The sequence below is a fragment of the Plectrocnemia conspersa genome, unplaced genomic scaffold, assembly GCF_051122295.1.
Source record: "Plectrocnemia conspersa isolate PC_06_02 unplaced genomic scaffold, ASM5112229v1 ptg000008l, whole genome shotgun sequence".
NCBI classification, from domain to species: Eukaryota; Metazoa; Arthropoda; class Insecta; order Trichoptera; family Polycentropodidae; genus Plectrocnemia; species Plectrocnemia conspersa.
In genome coordinates, this window is record NW_028277172.1 from 1,183,536 (window position 1) to 1,203,782 (window position 20,247).

The 20,247-nt window shown below is 30.9% G+C and overlaps 1 protein-coding gene across 9 annotated transcripts in view; it reads left to right on the top strand.

Moving 5' to 3' along the window:
- Positions 1-20,247, top strand: part of Ca-alpha1D (Ca[2+]-channel protein alpha[[1]] subunit D) — an 84,268-nt gene that overhangs the window by 23,996 nt on the left and 40,025 nt on the right. For 6 of the 9 annotated variants that reach the window (XR_015810526.1, XM_088190794.1, XM_088190795.1 and 3 more), the window contains exons 2-6: positions 15,127-15,661; positions 19,401-19,506; positions 19,569-19,708; positions 19,781-19,887; positions 19,962-20,114. Coding sequence is in view for 8 of the 9 variants with exons in the window: in XM_088190794.1 (XP_088046920.1) it covers positions 15,450-15,661; positions 19,401-19,506; positions 19,569-19,708; positions 19,781-19,887; positions 19,962-20,114 (718 nt within the window). In the remaining variant the exon portion in view is untranslated. The remainder of the gene's footprint in view (positions 1-15,126; positions 15,662-19,400; positions 19,507-19,568; positions 19,709-19,780; positions 19,888-19,961; positions 20,115-20,247) is intronic. The other 3 variants (XM_088190790.1, XM_088190791.1, XM_088190792.1) reach the window with 1 other exon arrangement.

The window sequence follows — 20,247 nt, forward strand, 5'->3', positions numbered from 1 at the left end:
TGTCCGTTTCATTCAATATATTTTCTAAGAAGTCGCTTAATACAATATTGTAATATTATGTGATAAAAGGTGTTATTTAGTATTTTAATTATTCATGAATTTAAAGGTAAGCTTCATGTAACAATATGAAACCCTGCGAAAATATCGATTTTTAAAGAAAACAATACTTCGCGCACATTTAATATTTAATTAACAACAAGGGTGGGATTTTTTCATTTCGAGTGGTGCTACCCTTGTTTTAAATATTAACTCGATGCGACTTTTGCCGAGGTCAAAAGGCGTTCTTCTCTTTGACCAAATATCCTTTGGGATACTTTAAAATTTACTCTTCCTATCGCACAAACAGATTGTGTTGTCAAATAACGAAACATAATTGGAGTATAAATACTTATATAATACGTATTATACGATACAAAAATAACCCTCTAACCAACGTTTATTGAATTTTATCCCTTTTTCAGTCGGTACCTGTCGGTATAAGGCACTTCGATAGTCAGCTGTCATGTAATGTTGAAATTCTGCCGATAGTCTCCATCAATTTGTCGTTTTGATGACAAGTTTCACCATTTTTCCATTTGCATTTTTTTTTGCGAATTTTCGACTGGTGTCATTTTAGTTATACGAGTGATGTATTTGGAATTACAAATACATTTACATTAATTGATTTTTGAAACTTGACAGTGTAATATAATTAAAAATGCAATTTTTACTTTAGAATAAATATTTCATGATATTTTATATTATTATATATATATTTTAAACTCTGTTCGCTGTAGTTACTGTTAAAATATCCTTGCTGTAAAGCAAAAAATGCGAAATTAACATAGGGGCTTCTCTTGGGGGTAGGCAAGTGAGGTAATGCCTCATGGTTGCAAAATGTAAGTGTGATTTGTCGACAGAATATGTATGTGTTTTTTAAATAATTTACTTCAGGTATAACTGCTTGTCGGGTTCATCAGCTAAATCACTCTTCTATCCACAATTATTAATCATAAAAAAGCCAAATTGACTTGCAATAAAGTGTTTTAAACGATGAAAAAATTGGGTTTTTTGTTAACATGAAACACCATGGGAAACCTATTAGCGGATTAAGGTACGCCTCATAACACAAAAGGGAGTATATATTCCTTGTCTTGAGAAGACATACCGACCGTTTCTGATCTGCCTTAGTGGCCAATGGCAACTCGCCACGCCTATGTAATTAGTCAGGCGGACAACAAAATCCATCATGGATATAAATACTGTAACGCTGGTAATTGGAAATCACTTCTACTTGAACATCCACGTCTGAGTTAAAGAGCCTTTAAACTTCAGACCTGCTATTATGGTAGTTTAGGGAGCGTAACCCTAGGGGTGGTTGACCTCGCGGCCAATGAGACTCCTGGTCGAATCCTATTAGACTGTTTATTATTTTATATTTACAAGTTTGTTATGGACGAATACGGCGTGACGTTTCTCGTGATATCGGAGTTCGTGCAGTTGATGATGCTCATGATGGCTCAAGCTGCATGTGACCGGTGTCAGGGGTGTCAGGTGGGGGCGCGTATCTGGTTCCTCAGGAAGGCTGCTGGTAGATCGATTGCCGCTGATTCCACTCTCTGGCGTCTGGTCTTTGTCTCGTGCCTCTCGTCTCTCGCTTGACTGCCTCGGGCTCTCTACCAAGGTCTTATGTCCACTGCGGATCAACTGCCGTCTCCTCGTCGGAGTCTGGGCTTATATTATTTTAGGGGATGCACCCTTGCTGGCCAATCACGCTTGTGCGTCGATCTCCTAGCCAATCGCTGGAGTCGCTTCCTAGAATTCGAAAAATCGGATGTTACATATTGGAAGCGAGTTTTTGCTTGCTCCAACTTTCGAATTCTACGGAAAGGGTTTGCTGTTGTGATGATTAATTGCATCCGCACCGTTTAGTCACAAAAGGGATACTCTTAACGACCCGTGTTGTGTGGTCAAAAGAAATCCCTCTTGTGCCATGATGTTTGTCTCATTATTAACAGTGAACATTCTTGGTTACGGGCATTAACAATGAGACAATTGCCCTTTTTTTTGTCCGTTACTATTCATGGTGGTCGACAGTCCCCACAGTAGAAGATGCCGCTTCTCCCTTCGCATCCACCGATTCAGCTTGCGCAAAAAATCTTTGTCTTTAAGCAAATAAATCCCTGGACAGCAAAACCCATTTATTTTTATTAGCTAATTGTAAAAAAAAAACAACATATAAAATATAATATAAAACAAGTATATACTTCATTCAAATTAAGAGTAAAAGTTATTCTTTATCCCAATCAGAACACCCTCTAAATTTTTATTTTTGTGGATTTTATTGTATAAACCAACATCTGTATTACATATTGTATATTTAGTTACTTTTAAATGATCTACAACTTAATTCATCTTCGTGATCATCATAGGAGAATAGAGAAAATATAATGAGCATTTTCTTAATAAACAGAGTGTAGTGGTTTCCAGTTGCTATCTACACCAGATTTGTTTTTTATATATGTACAAAAGGTGTATGAAAGAGTTAGTAATTCATTAGAGTGAGATATATTATATGTAAATGTAGTAGAATATTTTTTTATGGTTTTGTTTAGTTCTGCTTTTTCAAAGTCATATAAAAAACGGATGTTTTGTGTAAGCATTTTAATGTCAAAAAAGTTGACCGTATTAAAATGTCTACATTGCCTCAAAATCCACTTTTATAATATTGTAATGACTGACACATCTGACATTTTCATATGAAGTCCCCTGACAGCATTAAAGGTTGTTTTTCATGAAAAAAACCATAGCGAATTATTTAACTTTTACAATCAAATGTGTGTGAATTATTGTTAATTAAAAAAATGTTTCCGGATTCAGATGCTGTGCTGAAAGAGAAGCAATTTATTAAGTTATTAAGTTACATTAAACTGTGACTTAATAACTTAACTTTAACTATATTATAGAAATGTAAAATAGATTATTTCAAGTTCGTATGTATACTATATGACATTAACTAACTGTATCATTAAAAGTGTAAGAATTTATTTTGATGATGTAGTAGTATGGTAATTTAAAATAAAATAAAAAAATATGATTTTCCTTACATTCAATATAACGAAATTTTTTCTTCAGTCTCATGAGCTTCGCTATACTGAGATTTCACTGTATATGTTATTATATATTTACTTAGTATTAATTACAGTTTATTTAAAATAAATTTTAGTCAACATAAATCTAATGGACTTTCATTGATACAAATAGTTTGTCGAGTCCTCTTTACCACTTTGTTATTGTAATTAATTTATTACTTAGTTAATTATTTATTATTTATTTAAAAATATTAGTAAATTAATGCATTACCTTTTTATTTAAGAATACTTTTTTTTTACTTTATTAATTTAATCGTTTATATACATATATTATAGATAGTAATTGTGGCAAATTTAATTCAATACATCGTAAGACATATTTTTTTAATTATTTGGTAATATTATTATAGCACGGTGCGACTTAAAAAACAATTATTTTAAGAAATATGTGCATTTAAAAAAAAAATTGTTCCATAAAATCAATTATTTGTGAATTTATATAAGGTAAACTTCGGTTTTTTTATTCGGATAAAGATTTGCTGCAAAGAGTTATTTATAAGGTGTTCACTGTTCTGATAATAATTTTATGTATTGCTCATTTGAATTTTCCTCTTATAATTCATTTTTAGATAAAATTTCTATCAGCATACATATCAAAATCTTTTATTTATTTATTTGATGACTTGATTTTTTTTATCTAATTCGTAATAGTTGTTTTAATATAAAATATGCATTAGATAAATTAAATACTACTTTCCTTCCCATTTTCAATGTTGCTCCCACCCCACTTGAAAAAAACGCCACAAGGCCAAGAAAAGTAAATATGTAGAACCATTATTTATAATTTAATGTTTATATACAAGTTAATACTTAACATATTTAACTGTTTTAAATATAATATGTTGTAATGAATTTATGCTGTATTTATAACATAATAATTAAAACATGCCATTAGCAATGCAGGGGTAGCATTTCAAAACTTGGTTAAGGACGGTACTTTGCCTAGCAGCAACACTGAATTAACAAAATCCGCTATAACAGCACTTTAGCATTTCAAAATCCGCTATAATGAAGTCAACGGATGCATATCATATTCATTAACCATCAACAAGTCAAAGAGACATATTTTAAAATATTTTATACCGTTCAAAACGTATTAAACTCGATTATCTTGTGATATTTATGGTGTTCCTTTGACCCGTAATCACGTCCATAGGTGATTTTCGTTATATGCAAACATTTACACTTTGGAATTAATTGGACAGAGAAAATATCTGCGCCTTTCGCCTCTCCACTTTATAAAGGCAATCGTACATTATTTATTTTTTGCGATGACGTCAAGGGTGACGTCCGTTCAAGGTTTAGAAGATACCTGCGTGGGCGTTAGCGTCTCTTGCAGGCTTATCAAATTATTACCCTTGTTTGTAGACAAAGTATAATGCGTGATTGTTTCACTATGACGCCATAGCATAAAAATATGCGTGACAACTCATTCCTGTCAAAATTTCTTCTATATCAACAGAGAATCAAGAAAAACGTCGAGGGTAATCATACGTTATTCCTAATCCAAATTAACAACTCTTTGTGACCTTAATTTCTGAGGAAGATTGTATGTTATTGATTTTATAATGCAGCAAAGGCTTATTTTTCGATTAAAGCTGCTGCTTCTCTTGATAAAGATCATAGGTCAGAGTTTTTCTTAATGTCTTTATTATCTGATGATATGTTATATACGTCGTTAATGTTTTGAAGAAAGTTTCATTTCAATCGCAAATCGCATTCTATAAAAAGATTACTGATCTTGACATTTATCGTATTTTTTTATTATATTAATTTTTCATCTACTATAAAGGTTTTTGATCTTATCTGTTATTTTTGTAAAAAAATACAGTTATTATATACTATGTATATTATAGAACGCTCTGATGCCTGCACTACACTCTCTGGAAGTTGGCCAAGGTTGGCTAAGGACGGAGAATATAGTGGATTACTTCAGGGATACTTCGGACAAGTTCGGTCTAAAATCTCTCGGAAGTTGTCTGAGGTTACCGAGAACGAGAGGTAAAGGTAATTCAGTCGACTTGGCCAGTTTCGAGCGCTTCCGAACATTGCCGGCAAACGAACCGAAGTCGGAGCTGCTCTTTCGAGCGCGAGCGGTGAGATACTTCCTCTTTCGCTCTCTCGCGTGTTAAGTGACGAGAGTGAGAGAGATAATGATAAGGTTTTTCGCAAACTAAGATAAAACGAGTAGCTCGGTTCAATTTCAGTATGCGCGTAGGTGTCCTATGGTTGACACGCACGTCGAGCGCTACATCGTGGTCACGTGGTCAAGCTATAATACCACATGCTTATTGGGGACTTCGACAGACTCATACTGACATCTTTGAATATTTTAGGGCACCAAAAGGGATTAATTCTATTTTTAATAGTATATTCTTTTAACAGATATCGTTAAAATATTTTTTTTCATATAAAATTAAATAATTAAAAATAATTAATGGTACTTGATTTTGTTTAAAAAAATCGTTTCAAATATCCTTATGTATTTTCCTAGATCGGTTTATATTAATGTCACACAATGATGGCGACAAATTCTAGGATAGTCACAGATGTGGGGTTCGTATTCTGAATTCTATTTTTTATTGCTAATGGCATTTTGCAAAAGCCAACAAAGGTTTTGCGTAAATTGAATATTTACGACCGAAAAGTTTTCACTGATACTGTATTGGTGAGTGCCCACACAAACTTATATAATTATCAGTAGCGTAATTTTAATAATATGACAATTTAAAATTGCGATTATTGGCACATTTTTCGATCGCGCGCAAATATGCCAGCTGTACATGACAGCAGCCGCCGTGCGTACGTCATTCACGTCCGCCGTCCGGATGACATATAAAATTTGTGGAAGTCGGCGACCTCGGCCGACTTCAGTTGAGCTTCGGTTCAGACAACTTCCAGAGAGTGTAGTGCAAGCATGAGACTTTTTTTGTTAAGCCCTATGCAATGTACAATAGACCACACTATTGTATCTTATTTGTTGGTAAAAGCAAATAAGAATACATAAAAATGGTTATTTATTGCATCATAATTGTATATATTTAGTATCTATGTTAATATAAATACAATATAATCTAATCCTAAACATAAAAATCTACGATATTAAGTCTGTTCAATCGATTTCGATCCCTGACAATATTATCGTTGTTTATAAATATTATATATTGTAGATGCTATCAAGAAATATTAATAATATTTGAATACCAAATACATATACCTAATTTTTGTGATATATACATATACAATATATAAAAAAAATCTTGATTATTATTTGTACTAAAATATGTTGTGAATTGTGTGTTTTTTACAACGCAGATAGTCATTTTTTCTTCTAGTGTTTCGCTGGAGTATCTATAACTAATTGTCTTATTTTTTCTTTCAAAATTTATATTTTTATCTTTGTTATTTAAAAGTCATAAATTAACAGACAGAAAAAATAAATAAAAATACACTTTTTAATTGCCGAAATTCCATTAAATACTCATATTTCTAATGTAATTTTATTCATCTATAAACCATATACATTGCTAGTATTATTTTTTAAATTAACACATGTAATATGTATATATTATATATAACGTGTCTGTCTAAAGTAAAATATGATAGTATTTTCAGTAGCTTTGCACTTATTAAAAGTACTTTAAAATCAAAATAGATCATCCTAATACTTTTGATTTTTAACATAAAAATATATATGTTTACGAATATATTAAAATATTTTATCATTTACTATTTTATATTCGAATAGTTAAATGTGTTTTTTATAATATTTATTTTCAAAGCGATATTTTTCTGGGTGGTAGATTAAGCAACACTGATTTTTAGACTTTAAGCATCAAACTTTTCTCATACACATAATTATGTTTCTCCCTGAAAACATTTAGCTATGATTCTTTGGTCTCGGAAATTATCTTACTAAACTTATTTTATATAAAGTTTACTGCTTCATTGTTATGTAAGTAGTAAAACTTTGTCTCGGTTGGTTGAGTTGCTAAGATGTTTTTGACATTGATGTCAGTTTTCGCAAATTTTATTATAAAGAAGCACCTACTCTCCTTTTGTATCTCTTCGCTGAATTTAATTACGTAGAACGTATATCGGTTTTACGTTACATATCATTATACGTTAAATATGTATGAAATATAAAAAATAAAATCCATAATACATTTCCTTTTGATGAAAAATATTTAATATCTAAATATATTATTAGCTTCCGACTGCGAGAATTCTCTCAAGAGTTATTAAATAGAAAAATCGAGAGAAAAAGGCGCTGTTGTATGTACGCGCTCATAAATTAAGCGATTCATATATGTTCCGAAAATTCCCTGTAGGAATTTAACCTCTTTACTCTCACGAGAGGCATAGATTATTGTAATCCTTGAGGAAAAACTAAAAGTACAGATTTGGTAAATAGAACACGAAGAGAAGTGATTTTAGTGAATGATTTATGTGAACAGTTATGAATATAAAATAATGTAGATATTTAAGACAAATTATATTTATTTATTTATTTAGCTAATATAGGTAAATGTTTATATACTAAACAAATTTAATGGAAACATACTTATAAAATATAAAAAAATACTTTAATAATATTATTTATTTCTTAATGCACGAAGGTGTTTCTTGTCACGTTGTCACATTTTCCGCATCCCAAAATTTGCGATAAGGCGTTGAGAACGCTCGGCTTCGTTATGCGGAGCGCGTGTAACTTCAATAAATTATTGCCGATACGCTGGTTCATAGCGTCCTAGAATATGGTTCTATCGCCTGGAATCCAATTGAAGCGAAGTACTCCTTGTTGTTGGAGAGAATTTTCTGAGATATCTATAGTATTCGTATTTGTATCCTAGTGCTTTTTTGCGTAACGTTGCTAAAGGGTGGTGTCGACAACCCGTCAATGCTCGGTTGCATGCTCTGCGTCACGATCGCGTTCATTATTCTTGGGTTGCAGTCAGGACGCCAGCGCTTAAGAACGCTCCTCTTGCACGAACCATCTATTTCCTTAAACTGTTTGCCAAACGCAAAGATGTTTTTGGCTATATATATGAGAAGCTCAAAAAAACATATGGGATGGTGCTCGCTTATTTTAGATGTGCATTTTTTATATATTTAAAAAAATATTAAATTGAATATTTTCTGTGTGTATTTTAGGGGGGCGTAGCCCTCGCGGCTAATGAGACTATTGTGCGAATCTAAATGGACTTTTTTAATAAGTGATATTTACATGTGACAAATGGACGATTATGGCGATACGTTTCTCGCGATGAAGGTGAATGTGGCGCAGGTGGTGATGCCGGTAGATTATTCTCAGGGTTCTTGTGGCTGCGTGCGGCGAGTGTCAGGTGTGATTTTCAGGTCTGTCTGTGAGGGCGCGTAGCTGGTTCCTCCGGATGGCTGCTGGTAGATCGACTGCATCGCTGGCTCTCTGCTGTCTCCCGGCTGTCTTTTGTCTAGTGCCTCAGCCGTCTCGTATCTCGGACCGTCTGCCTTCTCCTCATTGGAGTCCAGACTTATATCCTTTAGGAGTTGCACGCTTGCTGGCCAATTGCGATTATGCATCGTTCTCCTAGCCAATCGCTGCAGTCACTTCGTAGAACTCGAGAAATCGGATGTTATATTTTCAAAAGCGAGTTTCTTGCTTGTCCAGATTTTCGAATTCTTCGGAAAGGGTTTGCAATGTGGTGATTGATTGCGTCCGTACCGTTTTATCACAAAAGGGATTCTCTTAACGACTCGTGTTGTGTATGATATTTGTCTCATTGTTAATGAATGAACGTTTTTGGTCACGGTCATCAACAATGAGACAATTACCCTTTTAAATCTGGACCTATTTGTGTGGTCGCCACAGTATATTATTCACGATGGTTAGATTTGTAATAAAAAAATAATATTTAAGTTATCTGAAAATATTTAAATATTGTAAAAAAGATTCTAAAAGATCTTGATTTATAAATTTAGGTTAAGATTCGTAAATAAAAACCATGTTAGTCCTATTTATCGCTGTGTACTATAAGGCGATTTCAATTAAAGATGATGTTCACCCGATTAAAAAGAAAACAGATTTCTTTCTTTTTATATACCCAAGAACCTGATGTATGTAAACAGCTCCTCAAGCTTTTGGGATGAAATTCAAGCCCTTAAAGCTAGACATTTTAAGAGCTTTTATGGAAAATTCCGTAGGAAAAGTCCGAGCGTGTGAAGCAAAACACAAGGCTCATTTACGACATCGTGTTCCATATTTATATTATATGTACATACATATTATATATAATACACAATTGTATTGCTTAAAAATTCATTACTTTCATATGTAAAAATCTGTTTTTTGCATTAATATAACTATAAAAATTATTTATAATAATAATACATATAACAATAAAAAAGTTTTTTTTTGTAGATGTATGTTTTATATTTTTTTACATTGACAAATATTTTTTTATTAATAATGTAAATATATTTATTTAATTGTTCATTAGTATATTTATAGTCACTGTCAGCAGACTTTAGCTGACTAGCAACACGGTTTTTGTCCGCGTCGTTCCACGGTGAAGTCCTCAATTATAAAATCTAAATGGATGTAGTTTAAATCAATTTTTAAATGCATTTGACATTTTTTCTTTGGAAATGAAGCATGAATATCACTCATTTTGGAGTACTGCAGGGATTCAAGTTGAGTCCTTTGTGCGCACTTATCTTTATCAATGATATACACACTGCCGCTGAAAGCGCAAAATATATATTACTTGCTGATGAGCAGAAAGTGTTTCAGAGTATACGCACAAGTGCGGATTCGCAACTTTTACAAAAAATATCTGTCGCTATGAATAGAGATTGCAATACCAGTAGTACCGGTATTAAAGCAAAAAATGCCCTTTGGTACTACCGGTATTACAAAATTAACGTTATAAGTCTGCAACTATTGACTTTTATTAGTATTATAAATTTCTATCGTGTCTGGAAAATCGTATTTATTGATTATTACATATATAATTATAAAATCTATCGATCATTACAGATTAGATTTTCCTTATCTCAGGGATAAATATCGTGATGATTAATTAAAATCGAGCTAGGACGTACATACCTGATATCGAAAATTCGTTAATATTGAATATAGAATGTTTTATGTGTTAAAATAAGTACTGAAAATATTTTTTTATTTTTTAAGCGCGACGTGTCAACATAAAAGGAATACATTTGCTTTATCTCAGAAAAGATTACAGTTCTCAATAATTCTGTTATCTAACAAACAAATGACCGCGCCACCGCGGCTTGTTGGCTCCTTTTTTATGATAGGGATGGCTGGCGAAGTGAAAGCAAAAGTAGGCATAGCACGAAATTCTTTCAGAATTATTTATATGCTTCACTGAAATATTAAATATTAACAATTGGTAAATCGCAATAATTACATTTAAATAAAAAGCGTATTTGAAAAATTTGCGAGAAAAATAAGTTTAAAAAAAAACATTTTGCATTCGAAAATGTTATTTTTTTTATTAACAATTAAAAATATATTGAACTAGTCGATATAATTCTAATAACTAATAATTAAAATGTGTTACGGGTGTTTATTTTAAATTAAACTTGATTCATATTTTATTTTTTAAATAAAAAAGTATATTTTTTTATTGTTGTAACAACTAAATATTAAATAAAATAAATAAATAATATCAAAATTAAAAAAACTCATATGTTAGGCCATATTGTCTAGGACTAAAAGTGCTTTAGAAAGTCGCGATTGCGTCCCTAATTATGGACCGTTGCGACCAGTACATAATAATGTTTTCGGCGTGAAGCTGGAACTATTTATGCCATCATTTATAATATGAATATATGTGTATATCTATATGTCATGATGATCAGATTTTTAATAAATAAATAAATAAATATACTACGTGGATATAATACCATTTTAATTATAATGACTAGACATGTTTCATACATTTAACGGTGTCGCGCTGGGATGTTTTAATGCTGAGTTATGTGTTTACGAGTTTTAAACTTTCGTATCATCCGCATTGTTGGTTAGTGGGTCATTAACGCGAACAACGTTCAACAAATAACTAATACGTTCAATTTATCATAATTTAATTAATAAACATAAATTCATGAAACTTTCCTTATGTTATGGGACTATATACAGGATGACACAAAAATGCAAAAGATACTTTGAAAGCATGTAAATTCATTAGGGATGTACATATGTCAAAAATATTATATCAATATACGTTAGGACACATCTATGATTTGAACCCTGTAGATTTCTCTAAAAATACGAAGCGATTTATTGGACGCAAATCGATATTTTGAATAGAATTTTATTATTGCATAAATATGGTTAACGTGTATTGAGACGACATAAATAATTTATGAATGGAATCTTTTGATTTGAGTGGCAGAAGCTTTATGAGCGCTGTACGCTTGATGGGCATTGTCCAAGGTCGTATTGCATTGCAACGGGAATCTTGTGGATCCGGTGATTTATTAAATAACAAAGAAATATTCTCTCAATGACGGAGAATATTTAGAATAAAAACAAAATTCGGTGTTATTTATGGGATTTTTTCTGGTCGTAACGAGGGCTGTGTGTGGTTTAAATCCTTTACGCTATTGTTTTATTTCATTGTTGATGGATGATCATTTTAGCACAGTAAATTAATGCAAGTATTGAGACAAAGACCCTTTCAAACGTGTGCAGTCGCCACAAAACTTAATTGTTTAGTTAAATATTGTAAACAATCATTTAAAGCAACAGTTACATTACAACAATGAAAACATCTCTGGCATATAAAATTAAATTCCCTTTCTGTTTGTATGTACATAATTATTTCGTTTTACAATAAACAAACTTGTGCGTAGTGTATATGTAGTTAAATAAGTAAAGTGTTTCACCCTAGTTTGCTCCGTGTTGAGTTATAATTCACGTGTCCAAAATATAAATAAAAATAATGATATCGTCCATGCGAGGAACATAACTTTTTTCGTGGCACCTCGTTGTTTTTTCGTCAAATTTTATGACCTCAACTTTAATCAATGTTGCATAAAGGCCCTAAAGGGACGAACCTCCGTGTCTAGATTAGATAGTTTCGTGTCGGTGAAGTCTAATCCCTAGAGAGGCTTAGCATCCGCTTCAATTTACCTAAGCGACATTAACAGCCCACAGCTCTCTTCCAGAAGTTATTATAGTATATATTTTTATATATTTTATTTCGTCACCCTTTCTGCAGTATACTATAAATAAGAGTTCCTACGTTTTTTTTATCACTGCGCAAACAAAGGCGTGGACGGATAAAAGGGACGTCGAAAATTTTGAAGGGCCATATTTTTTTACACCTCCTTCTCCTCTTTGTTATTATACGGAGATAATTTTATGTAAAATGAACATACAAACATATGTATAAATATGTGTTTGTAGAGTTGAATTTTCAAGCAGTGACGTCAGAAAGCTCATTGTGGATCAGACAATTGAATTTATTGAAGTGGCATTTTCAATTTCCTCACTGGTATTATATAATATAATGTCAGGAAAACTTAAGTTATGGCTCTTGATCTGAGTAATCCACTAATAGATTGATATGAATGTTTTTAATGCATATTATTATCTATATTTGCCGTATCTACACATTTTTTTGAAATATTTGATAGCTCATTAAGTGGTTCACGCATTTTTATATCTATTGATTATATATGTAGTAAAAAGATAATAAATATTGCAAGTATGTTATGGAGTTTCGAAATTAAATAATTATGTACTATAAAAAAAGTCAGCAGTGTCTAATAAAATACATCATAAGTAATTTATCTTTTAAACATTTATTTACGTTTCTACAATATAACGCATACTTAAACTACGTGACGAATAAAATCAAATATAGAAATGGAGTTACTGAGTGAACTGCAGAATTCAATCAACGTATCATTCTTTCTATTTGCTATTTTTTTTAGCTCTTTCAAGTGACACATGTTTGTAAAAAAGGTTAATTTGTTTGTTTGTAGTCAGGTGCGCGCCCCCCTTCCAAACAAAGATGATAAAAAAAATATGAGATGATTTATAAATATGTATTTTTTTATTTAATTTTTTAATAAAATTACGTTTTATCTTTAAATTTATTTATTTTCATTAAATCTTCCGTTGTGGCATGTGAGGCGTAAGCCCAATGCGTTTCAACTGAGTAAGTTAACTAGACATAATGAATACTAACAAGTAAATATTAACCACTTACTTGTTAGTATTCATTGGTGACATCTATATTACTAATTATAAATTATTATTAGGTGCTATACAATTTATAATCAAAAGACGTTACTGCAGCTAAGGCCGTTTTTTTTTTAAATAATAGCGCATTTTTATAAATAAAAATTCAAGGGTAGTTGCCAGGGTTCGAACCCGCAACTTCAGAGTTATTAGTCTAAGACGTTACGGACTACGTTAATCCGTTATTTATATTGAATATTTTGCGCAACGCAAATTCCTATTAAAACCTTTCAATAAGTATGTATTTATGTTAATCATGAACCAGCCTTTACTTATTCAGCGTAATAAATTTAATTTAATATAATAAAAATGCTTCATAATTTTTTTAAAGAAATTAGAATTCTCTATTTGACATTTTTCTTGAGAAATTCTCGATAAATATTTTTTGCGAAAAAACACTAATTGGGTGTATGCTCGATTTTTAATCTCTTATGGTGTAACTGTTGGACAGGTTAGGTGCGATAGTAGCGCTCCGGTGGTGTTTTTCGTAACTACCAAATGTCATTTGATCATGTAAAAATAATCAATCACTAATTTCAGTGATGATCATCTTGAACAGATGTTTTGAACGAGCGTTGGCTAGAACAGTGATCACCCCATGATTTGTTGCAAAAAGTTTTGGCCAAGCATCTAACCTTTACAGTTACATGAAAAACTTGTTATTATTAATAATTAATTTATTTCATTAAATTACAACATATTTTCTGACCTCCCGGGATCAGTTAAAAGACCAGATAAAGTATAAGTACATTGACCGCTATTTTCAACGGCATTACTATTCATACACTTTACAGAAACATATAATTTTTACCCTTCAAATGTCAAAAATGACATTTGCATTAGTTCCAAAAAACACCACCGAAGCGCTACTATTTCATTCATGCATGCATTTAGCAAATAATTTTTCCATTTCACTAATGAAGCAATGGGCTTGCCCTTTTCATGAATTGTGAAATTTTTTGCCTATTTCATATAATAAGCGATTTAACCATTTTGTGTAAAATACATATAATCTATTAAAAGATAGTTGCATTCATAAGTTTTTAGTAAAGTGATTTATTTATTATAATTAAAGTTTAATTATAATTAATGACTAAAGTAGCTGTTAGTTTATTAAAAATCGTTGCTTCTTAAACGGGAACGATGCTAGTAATCTCCACAATTAATTATTTACCATTTCCAGTGTAGCTATGTATTAAAATCAAGTTAAGTCAATTTTCAATTAATATAATATTTTGAAGTGGCAGAGTAAAGAGGATTAAAACCCAGAATGGATAATTAATTTTACTCTCGACCTTTTATACATTTTACTGCTCGGAAAGATTACATAATTAATTAGTAAAACGAGAAAAACTTTATATATTAGTGTGATTAATTAAAGCTCGTTTTATCCAAAGAGGAAATAAATATATATGGGTATTACGAATAATATCTGAATAAATTACCTATTGGTTTCTTGAAAAAAATACTTATTTTTTTATACTAATATAAAAATTAACATATACGAAAAATAACAGTATTTAATTGTAAGATATGTTATTACATCTTTATGGAAAAAAATTTTTGTAAACTGATATTTAAGTATCTTTCATTTTTTCGGGATACAATCAATCAACTCTAAAGAAAAAAAAACTATACGTAATGCTATTGTTAATTTTTTTATTTTAAATATATAAACAAAGAATTTTTTATGTATTTTATAATTAGTGTATTAATATACATTTTATTTTGTTTCAGGGGACCACTTTAGAAGAACTCGACCGACTTCAGTAGCATGAGGACACAATCCTACACCTCTAAACGACGGTAGATTTTATACTGAAAAACAATCCTAGCAGACACACAATCAAAACCGAATCCTATATTATACACCTAAGACCAAACGTTCATTAGAAGTTTTTTAATAGAAGTCTTATCAATAAGCGAATCGAAGAAGTGCAGTAGAAGAAGCGATTCATGCTCAAGCTACAAGCAACTCGTCGCATGGAACTGAAGAGGAAGACAACAAAGATCGCGAAGGACTGTCGGGTCGGAGAGAAGGACCTAAGAAAAAGTTCAAGATGAGCACTGTGGCAGAGGCACCACCGCCGTCCACGGTGCCGGCCGCGGAGGGTACAGTCCCCCCCGGCACCGTGGCGAAACCCTCGCCTGCAGCCAGGAAGCCCCCGAGACGCACCGGGAAGGTGCAGCCGGAGCGCCCGCAAAGAGCCCTATTTTGCTTGGGCCTCAAGAATCCCATTAGAAAACTTTGCATCGACATTGTGGAGTGGAAGTATCCTTTTACAGAATTTTTATTAGCTTACTTATCGATAGCTGAGCTTACTTAAAAGTAGATTTAATGAGATAAATCTAATTGGTGCACGTCTGAATATTATACATATATAATAATAAACACACTAATTTACAAACAAAATTTACAATAAAGATACCAGTCGAATTGTGTATACCAGAGTATTCCACGCCTTCCAAAATATTTGAAATTGTTCATATATACTTGGCAGGTATATATGAACAATTTTCAAGGGACAGTTTATTTTGATAAAGAATGCATATCTCTACGTGATGAGTAGATTTATTTCAGGATTACTAATTATCCTTGAATGTTAATTATAAAGCTTATTGATTATTAGTATTGAACAAAGTAATAATAATTAAATTAAAATAAATTTCAATTTAGCTTAGTTTAAAAGAAATATTTTTTTAATAATCAAAACTTAAAATTTCTTATTTAACTAACATTAAATAACTTATTTTATTTTATATCTTAAACAAGAAGCAGTACATTTAATCCAAACATACGCCTAAACTATCGATCCAGTGTTGCCATCGTAAGTAGCTGGTTTTTGACGGCAGAAAAAAATGGATAGCAACAAAAATTTATTATTTTGCCATATAAGTAATGGTCAGTTGCAGGGACATCATTTAAATAAATACTATGAATTCTAATGAAAAAAAAATATTAAAAAAAGCTGAAAAGATGTTCCTGGTTCTAAATCAGAAATTCCCTCAAAATAAAATATTTTTTAAATATCTCATTTCAGTGAAATCATATCGAAATACGTTTTTACCGATATATATTATATATATTTTTACCAGTAAAAATATAACTTATCTAGAAGGTGCTAGTAAAATTATTTGATTTCGACTTTTGCATAAAGTACAAATACATTTTCACCAGTGGATATATTTATACAAGCAAAAATATAATTTGACTGATAGGCGCTAGTGAAAATATAATTTAACTGATCCCCCCTTAAATTTAGCAAAAATTTATTCAATTTAACCAGTCATTTAATTAAATACTATAAATCTTAATGAAATATAAATATTAAAATAAGCTAAAATGAACTCTCTGATTTTAAACCAGAAATTCCCTTGAAAAAAATGTAAGAAAAAATATTTTTTTAAATATGTCATTTCAGTGAAATGATATCGAAATACATTTTCACGGGTAAATATATATTTTTATCGGTAAAAATATAATTTATTTGAAAGGTGTTAGTAAAATTTAGATTTAAATTTTCCATACGTAGTAATATGTATGTATTGTATATATATATACAACATTTACATACTTATTATTATTTATTTACGTGCAACGTATAAATGTTACAGTAAATATGTATTTTTTGTTGAAGTTATATTATCACTAGTGAAGTCCAAATATATTTTTACCAGTAGATACATATTTCTACTAGCGAAAATATAATTTAACTAATTAATCATATACTGCTCTAAAATAGCCATGAAATTTAATTTGTCAAAATTTGGTTTATATGTTCTTTATTGTTTCAAAAACTCAATAACATCAATATGGACATCTGATACATTAATAAGCATGGCGCTGAAATATTTTAGTAAAATTCATTTACTTATAGTAAGCTGTAAGCAGTTAATAATTAAATATTATACTTAGTATCAGTTAAGACTGATTGAATAATTAAATACAAATTTAATACAGTTTTAAAATATGTACGTTGTAGCATTATTTCTATTTAATTACTTCAATGCCATAAGAGCACCGGTGCACACATTTTTTCAAAAAATAAAATACACGCTTTTCCACAATTATGGATTGGTGCTTGGGTAACACCCATATTTTAAGTATTATATGTAAAAAATTTGTAAATATTTTGGAGATATATTTAGAGTACTTTAGAGTTTAGTTTCTTTATTAGGGTGTCGCATTTTAACTAAAATAAATTATTGAATTAAAATTACCTGGCATATTTATGTTCATATTACAAATACACACTCAGTAAATGTCGTGAATGACATTATTACTTATCTTAAAAACTAGGAAAATAGCAATAGTTTAAACAGTTTTTTGAGAAACGTATTTTAATATGGAAAAATAAAATATTTTCTATCACATTAAAATAGAACTTCTAGTTATGACTTTAAATTATTTATATTTTAAATCTTTTTTCATTTTTCATATACATTCAGTCACCATCCGACGGCCTTCCTACGCACATCCATTAATTCTTAACTAATCCTAAAGATACTTGGAAAGTTTTGCCGCTAATATTTTGAAAAATGATTAGTGGCTCCTAAGCATTTTTTTAACATTAAAACTGGTCTTAATAAGCAACAATCAATATTTTATTTTATATTTATTAATTTATGTTTTAAACACTATGTTCATCCATTAGCGTCCAAGTTGTTTTTCCACGCTACACAAGCATTAATAGGGAGTGAGTTTCAGTAATGATAACTAATTAGTTCGAAGTAGCCAACATTGAGGAGTTTGTCTACCTCGATGTTGACGTGCTGTTGGAGCCTCGTTTCATGTTTAGCAGCACTGGTGACGTCTTCGACACATATGTCACAATGTATGTATCTATAAGAAACATACCACGGAGCATTCACAATGTTTTGTAACATCTGTTTGGCACATTTCCAGAGTTGTATGCCATTGACACAAACTGGTTTTAAGGTTTGATTTTGTTGTATATTAATAGTTTGAAGGGTTTTTTCCATTATTTTTATTTGAAGTTCTTCTTTTTTATATGTTCCTTCCATCGCAGCTTGGTATCCAGAGTCATGCCAAGGTAGCTGTATTTCCAAATGGAATAAATTTGCAATTGATTAGTTATATTTTTATTAGTGAAGTTGACATGTATCGATTTTAATATATTCAATTTTATTTTCCACTCTGCTCCAATTGTTGATTCAGTTTTTTGCGAATGTTGCAATTGTGATATTCTATATTTGTGGCAAATCATAAGTGTACAAAAATATAGTAACGGCACTAGTACACTTCCTTGTGAGACCTCGGCTCTTATTTATTTATTTAGGTTTTGAATTTAGTCTCTGTGCTATACTAGAAAATAGTCAAACAAATATATTTTTCTAGCTCTTTTTATATGAAATCAGTGATATGTGCACCTAATCGATTGTAGAATGTGAATTTCGATACTCAAACTGATGATCAGGAATTGCTTTTTTCGTCTTATATGTTTAATTTTTTTCAACAGGAGTTTTTCGAATAGTTTAGATATTTTTGGTAGCAATGATAAAAGCCTGTACGATTTTACTTCGTTTAATGGTTTTTCTGGCTTAAGAATCATTATTATTTCTGATATTTACAGGCAATGGACACAAGTTTTAATTTAAACACTGCGTTAATTAAATATGTTAGTTGAACTATTGCGTTTTTTGAAAGCTTTTTTCAAAGTGCTTTATTTGAATTAATATTAGTTATTATTTCTATGGTTTCTTTTGTTGGCGTTACATATATACATTTCTTTGTTTTTTTGTTTTTATTTTCGCTTCCTGTCACTTTGTCTTGTATTTAAATTTCATTGAGTTTGAAGACTTATTCAAGATGGTTAGCAAAAGCGTTTTGATTAGCGGCATATTGGTTGTAGGTCTTTTTGTTACTCGAAAAAACCCTTTTTCGAAACCTTGAAAATGGGATCTTTCAAGTACCGAAACATCCAGGTGTTTTTATAATATCTCTAGCAATACAAGTTTACATTTATTTTACCTTACATAAAAATCAATAGACCATTCGAATGGATGATTTTAACTACAATTTTTGCCAACTGCGTTGCGCTCGCTGTTTATACTCCATATCCAAACAGCGACTCAAACGCCACCAACTCCATCTTGGTAAGCTATTATATGTTATCTTAACTAGCTTACAAATATTCACAATTTATTTACATTTTCAGGAAAAAATTGAATACATCTTCTTGGTAATATTTACTGCGGAATGTGTGATGAAAATTATAGCGTACGGTTTTATGATGCACCAGGGTGCCTATTTAAGGAACGCATGGAATATTCTAGATTTTACTATAGTCGTTATAGGGTAAGTACATTTGAATTATTAATTGTGAATGGATATAATAGTAATCCGTCTATTCATATTCTGTGGTTCCAGCATGATAAGTACCGTATTATCGAATATAATGAAAGAAGGGTTCGACGTAAAGGCTCTGAGAGCTTTCAGGGTGCTGAGACCTCTTCGACTTGTGTCCGGAGTACCAAGTGAGAAATTATTACTAGTTAAGATTCTGAAGTTAAGTAAGATGTATTCACGATTATTTTATTGTACTTTACAGGTTTGCAAGTTGTTCTCAATTCAATTTTACGAGCCATGGTGCCTTTATTTCATATTGCTCTGCTCGTACTGTTCGTCATTATCATATACGCCATCATCGGTCTCGAATTGTTTTCAGGAAAACTACACAAATCTTGCTTTAATAACGTAACAAGTGAGTAATTTTTATTTTGTCGATTATATATATGTTTAATTGGTGTATATCTAATGTCGGATTAAAAATGAGGATAGATTAGTGATACAAGTCGCCGACTATTGACATGTAAGACCTGGGCTCGAATCCCATA